This window comes from Helianthus annuus, chromosome 16 (genome assembly GCF_002127325.2).
Source record: "Helianthus annuus cultivar XRQ/B chromosome 16, HanXRQr2.0-SUNRISE, whole genome shotgun sequence".
Lineage (NCBI taxonomy): Eukaryota > Viridiplantae > Streptophyta > Magnoliopsida > Asterales > Asteraceae > Helianthus > Helianthus annuus.
In genome coordinates, this window is record NC_035448.2 from 17,948,062 (window position 1) to 17,954,768 (window position 6,707).

General features: G+C 39.2%; 1 protein-coding gene across 1 annotated transcript; it reads left to right on the forward strand.

The window, feature by feature from the left end:
• The first annotated feature begins 2,947 nt into the window (after positions 1–2,947).
• On the forward strand, positions 2,948–6,274 carry LOC118488472 (calmodulin-binding protein 60 A-like). The gene is made up of 6 exons (XM_035986082.1): positions 2,948–3,268; positions 4,049–4,142; positions 4,285–4,331; positions 4,421–5,144; positions 5,236–5,436; positions 5,514–6,274. Exons 1-6 carry the CDS (start codon positions 3,162–3,164, stop codon positions 6,144–6,146), a joined length of 1,806 nt encoding a protein of 601 aa, XP_035841975.1. The 5' UTR covers positions 2,948–3,161; the 3' UTR covers positions 6,147–6,274.
• The last annotated feature ends 433 nt before the right edge of the window (positions 6,275–6,707 follow it).

Sequence of the window (6,707 nt, forward strand, 5' to 3'; positions counted from 1 at the left end):
GATAAGGCTTGTTGAACCCGGTAAACATGATGAAAGATGTATACATACTTATATGACCACTAATCATGCTTTAATAGGTTATGAAACCTCTGAGATGGAAGACAAATAGACCTACGAGTTATTACAAATAGAAACATAATGTTCAAAAATTAGCCATATAACATACTTTCCTCTACCAAGATCATGTTGAGTCTCCTCCGGGACCATGGTCAAAAGTCCATAAGAAGTAATGGCTACCTGTAATCATCCCAAATGTAGACTGTAATCTTAGGTAGTGTTCATTTCATAGAATGAGATGGAATCTTGATAAAATTGGAATGTTGATTTCACTCTTTATTTTGTTGGTTTCAACAAGAAAATGAATTGGAATTGAACAACAACATAAGGAAGGGAATCTACATTCGAATTTCATCCAAATTTCATTCCATTTTGCAAAACAAGCACACATAAATTACAAATTAAATTTCAATCTGATTTCTTTTATTATATGTATAGATAAGTTAAAGAAGTTTTGTAGAGTTATATATAAATTCTCTAAATTTGAAAAACCTACGATACCCTTAAAGTTCGAAGTACCAATTTTGTGATGCATTTAAAACAAAGGAAGATTCATATTAACGATACATAGATTTTGGAGTTAAATGCCATTTGACTCTCCGTGGTTTGAGCCATTTTGACACTATAGTCCAAAGATTTCATTTTTCGCCTGTACGTCCAAAAAGGTTTTACCGTTGCCATTTTAGTACACTGGATTAACTTCATCCATTTTTTCTATTAACGAGAAAGACAATTCGGTCATTTTATATTCTGTTAACTAGAAGGGCAATTCGGCCATATAAAATGACCAAATTGCCCTTCTCGTTAACAGAAAAAATGGATGAAGTTAACCTAGTGGACTAAAATGACAACGGTGAAACCTTTTTAGACTAAACTGGCAAAATAACCCAAACCACATCAACTAAAATGACATTTAACATAGATTTTGACAACAAATAACAGCTAATAATAATTTTAAATGAACTTAAATAAAATTGAATACATAATTATATTTCTAGACTTTATTTGACTTTATATTTCACACATGAGGTGATACCTCACTTGAAGCTCCACAAGGACATACATGGCTGCTTACCTGATCCCTATATTTCGTCACGTCAACAAGATTTCAAATGGTTTACAACTTCCTCTAATCTTCCTATCTTCACTATTCAATATGGGGCCGACTACGGGGGTCACTTGGAAAATTTCATCAGCTAGGCGCATGTGAACATAACATAGGAGTTTCAAAGTCACACGCTTATTTGAAAGAGTAGATTTTAGGCGGTAAAGAGGGTGTACAAAGTGGTTATATGAATTGGCTAGATTAAAACTATAATAATATGAGACTATAAGAGTAGGGTCGTCCATCAGACCATCTGTAGTGGGGCTTAAAGTTCAAGTCTCTCCTTTGGGTATTATATGACATGTGGAGTCCTAGTCAGCAAAGGACATTATGAGACTTGAAGTTAAAAAGGGTGTAGTGGTATAATGCCCCATAATACTCTTTGTAATGAGTACCCAATTATTATTATTTTAACAAAATAAAACAAATAATATTATCATAAATGAGTTGGGAATTTCTTATTGGCTATCACAAAGTTAAGGAGGCGTGTTTGAGGAAACGCCCAACCCATTTGTTAAAAGAAAACACCCCGGGGGCGGTATGGTGGGGCATTTTGGGGGCAAACAAATGCCCAATCCTTTTACCACTACGGATGGTCTTAAGATCATTGTTTTTTAATTGGTTTTAAAATTAATTGTTGGGTTAATGTAAAACTTACTGGACCTTTATTATTCGGGTTTAATTTAAACTAGTTGGAACTTTTTTTGGGTTTAAGTTAAATTAGTTGGGGTTTGATTAGTAAATGGGTTTAACTTTTTAAATATAGATTTTTTATTATTGAAGACTGGGCCCTGGATGTTCGCCCACCCCAGGGTTGCCTATGTATAAGGCCACACGGGGCCGTGCGTTCTAGCATCACGGAAAGGTTGTTCAACGCGTTATTTCCCACCGCCATCATAAACATAACGCGTGATACATTAACGAAAGCAGGTTTCCGTAATTTTTTCAACGCCGTGATATATTATTTTGTGAGGGTAGTTGTTGGTTGGGGGGAAATTGTTGGGTGTGGTGGTGAGTGATGACCACCCCCACTAAAAAGGTTGTGAGTGATGGAAAAATGGTTGATGACATGGCGGAACTTGATTGGTGCTTGTGAGTGATAGAATTCTATCACTCCCAATATCCAATCAAATCATGCCATGTCATCATCCAATATTCTATCACTAGTGATAGAAATGTAGTGGGGGTGGTCATCACTAGTGATGGGATTCCAATGTACAAGTATTAATACACAATGTACAAGTCATCCACATTCCTCAATAATTTTTCAACGCGTTATATAAACAACGAGTTATTCCTATCACTCGTTACCAAAGTGGTGGCGGCGGTGTGCAAGAAGCAAAAACGAGTGATAGGAGCCTATCACGGAAAAATAACGCACCACCCCTCCTCCCCTAAGAGATTGTCTCTTACGTCGTTAAAAGTGTTGAGAAACTAAATAAAGTAAAATGGTGAGGGTTTAAGTTCAATAAAGTGATAATGTGTCGATTTTTAGGCAAATAAGACTATCTACATCAGCGATTTCTGAGTCGACCGTTAACTTCATAAAGGCCCGAGTATATATGTACGGACCACCAGCATCATTGTCGTGGATGAAACTCCATTTTAGTTATAAAAAAAAAACTAATTCTCCATTCTTGTGGATGAACTCCACAATCACCTCTCACCATCTCTCTACCCCGAAAAGACCTAACACCTAAACCTTATATAATGTCAAAAATGTACATGTACTTCTGAGGATTAAAAGTCAAATAAAAAGATTTAAAAATTGGCATTCAGCCCACAAACTGACAAAACACATTTTCAAAGCACCAACCACATAGAAACCGGGTATGGGTCGTCATCGGACCCCCAAAGAGGTGGGGATGCATGCATATATAACAACACATCCGACAGGTTGGAATCTCATATTCTCATCCAATAAAATAACCACTTCCTAAACGGGCGGCGACACTTGTACCAACTCCGACAATCTCAACTGAAGCTAGCGACAACAGTAATGGCGTCGAACCCACAACGGTCTGATGACGGAAGCACCGACGACTACGGTTCAGAACTAAACACAAGTTCAACCGTTGAGCTTGCTGCAATCTCCGAGCTAACAAGGTAATCTATCAGTAAATTATTAATTATCGTCATAAAAGGACAGGCGGAATGCGACGGTGCGGATAACTCCGTAACAGATTTTAGCCTGGTTTTTTAGAGTGGCGCGTGACGGCGCGTGGAACTCCGGCAGCACCGGCTTGATGATGAACTGGTTTTCCGTTTTCAACCCAGTCCAACCTAAAAAAAACCGGTTAGGGCCAACCCGGTTTGATGTTTGAGAACCGGTTTCAACCCAAACTGATTTAGGCCCAATTATAGAAAGCCGGTTTTTTTGCTCCAAACTGGTTTGAATCCGATCCAAATCGATTTGAGTGGGTTGGATTTTTCAACCCTAAAATCCGTTTATAACCTGAACCGGTTTGGGCCCAAACCGGGTTTTGTACACTTCTACACTCACGCCGACGCCTAGGCCCGCTTTTCATGTCTAGCGTAGCCTTTTGGCTTCACTTCAAAAGCACCATTTTCAGGGCCCTCGGGTGCTTTTTTCAGGCCAAGTTCCGACAAAATTCAAGCCTAACAATCGTCTGAACAGGCTTATAACAACCCTAAACAAGCCTGGAATCAACCTAAAGTAGCCTAAAGAAGCTTAAAACATGTCTAAAGCTCATAAAATTGTAATTTTACACTATTATTACACCTCGCCTAAAAAAAACTCGCTTTTTAAGCGCCTTGCACTACTGAGGCCCAAGGCGCACTCATGCCCAAACCTCACCTTTTTGCACCTTGAGTGCGCCTTGTGCCTTGGGCAACTATGATAATGATGATTTGATTGAATTGTAGGGGGGCAGCAGGGGAGCTGACGGTGATCCGAACATTACAGCGTTTAATCGGGCCTGTTTTTGTACCACTTTTTAGGCCTTTGATTTGTCAACTTGTAAGTTCTCTATCTGTTTATAGTGTAGATTGTTGCATCCATTGTCTGAATGCTAAGCGATAATCATATCAGATAGCTAAGTTTTGAATGATTCATATGTTTGTTGCATCCATTGATTGGCCTGTTTTCTGCTGAATTTCAGGTGAGAGATGAACTGGCAAAACAGAAGGCTTTGATTAGCATGAAAGAGTAAATATAAACTGGTTTTTTTTATCCAATCAAACTACCATCTTTAATCAGTAATAATCTTGTAACTGACACATCAGTTTTCTTAACAGGAACCCTGAAAACAAGGCTAGTACTTCCGTTCCGAAAAGGTTTAAGCTACAGTTCAGAAACAAGATTGCCCTGCCGGTCTACACTGGAAGGCCTCTTTCAGGAGTCAATGATACACACATTGAAATAGCCGTGATTGATGCACTTAGTGGCCAGATAGTGAATACCGGGGCTGAATCCTCTGCGAAGCTGGAAATATTTGGTTTTCGAGTCGGTGATGATTGTGATGGTAGGTGGACATATGCAGAGTTCCAAGAAAAGATTCTGAGTGAAAGGAAAGGGAAACGGACCCTACAAGGAAAGACTTGTTTGCAGCTAAAAGAAGGCGTCGCTTTTGTTGATAAAAAGATTTCTATTACTCATAATTCGGAACATACCAGAAATGGTTTGTACAGACTGGTGGCGACAGTTGTGGATGCTGCTTTGATGGATGGCGTGGAAGTAGCATGGACAGAAACATTTCTTGTGAAGGACAACCGTATTACCTGCAAGTATTCTAATATTATACACAATAAACTTTTACGGTCCGTCAATGTAAAGCCACTGACCTATTGTTTTTGTGCAGATCATGAAAAACACACGCGCCCATCTTTATCAGATGAGGTGTATCGTTTACACGAGATCCGCCATAATGGTCCTCGCTATCAACGTCTGAAAGAGGCAGAAGTGTACACTGTGAAGGATTTGTTGAAACTAGTCTACACAGATCCAAAACGGCTTGAAAAGGTAGTTACCTTGCCTGTATATTATTATTACTTGCTCACTTTTAAGGCTATAATCATAAATTCATAATGCATCCTCTTTCTGACATTTGCAGATTCTTAAGCTAAAAGCTTCTTCTAACTCTTGGAATAAAATTGTAAAAAATGCCCAGGCGTCCAATGGAACGTTTTTGTACCTCGATCCCAGAAACGAACAAAAAAGTGGAGTTGTTCTTGATGTCAACCTACAGTTGAAGGCGTTGATCGTAGAGCCTCGTCTGTATATAGCAGCTAACCGGCTATCTGAACAGCAAAAGGTAAGTGTGCCTATTATTTTCCCTAACACGCGCACACACTCTTTCTTTAGGCTCGTTCTAATTAATTTCATTAACAGGTTGAAACTCAAGATCTAGTGAAGTTCGCATCTGAACACTTTGATCTGCTCAGACCTTTTGACCATGAGACTTCTCTTGAAGAACATCTTCAGTCAGGCACCTCGTTGCCACCTGTCAGGATAACAGATGGACCACCAAGACCCTCTTCACTTGTCATTAATACTTCACACAGTTTGAATAATTCGAACGGCAAACCATTTGTAACCACTCAATCAGAACGGGGGAAAGAGAAGGTACCTTTTGATGATGAGACGATCCCTTCCACAAATGATTACCAAGAACACGTGTCATTTCATCCACAAAATTTAAAAAGTCCAAGTGTGCTTAACTCTGGGACTGCTACAGAGCCAGGCGCCTCTTCTCATGTTGTCGAGTCTCTCCTTCATACTATATTCGACATCAGCAGTCCAGTTTTTGAAGGTTTGCAGTTCGATTCCATTCTGAATGAAATGTGTGGCATCCTGAATGAGCGCTCCAACGAGTGCCAATGCAATCCAGCAATTGTTTCTTTGTGTCACATTGCTCGGGAAAGATGGACAAAAGTGTCGAAATTGCTAAGGCGGAACTCTGTGAGAGAAAGGATCAGTCTTTCACAAGGGATTCAACCCCTTAAAAAGCAGAGGTGTTGTTAACTACATCTTAGGATTACACGACTCACATACCTTTGTAAATATGGCCAGTGGCGAAACTAGCCCATTAAATCTGGGGCATCCCAAAAAAAAAAATTTCCGTGCAATCATACAATATTAAAAAAACGACAATAAATAAATAAATACCTAATAGATTTGTTCTCTTCTTTTTTTCATAGTTTGAAATCGTTCCATCACATTGTTGTCTTTTACTTTATTAAAAGAAATCCTTTTCGACCGCACAAACCATGTCATTGTTCAAAAATTCCAGTCCCATTCGATTGTGTAAATCCGTCTTGACAAGCTTCAATTTCGAAAAATATCTTTCAACGGTTGCGGTCGCAACCGGTAAAACCAAAGCTAGCTTCACTACCCGATAGACCAAAGGACAATAACTATGTGTTCCTGTTTCAACCATAAGACGCGCAAGATCACTTATAAAACCGAAAAAAAATTACACTGCTCATACGAAGTTGAGCCGTAGCCCGTGCTATGGCTAATATAATGGTGGTTCTTCCCCTGCATATGGCTCAAGTCGACAAATGTGTGGCTTGCAGACACTAT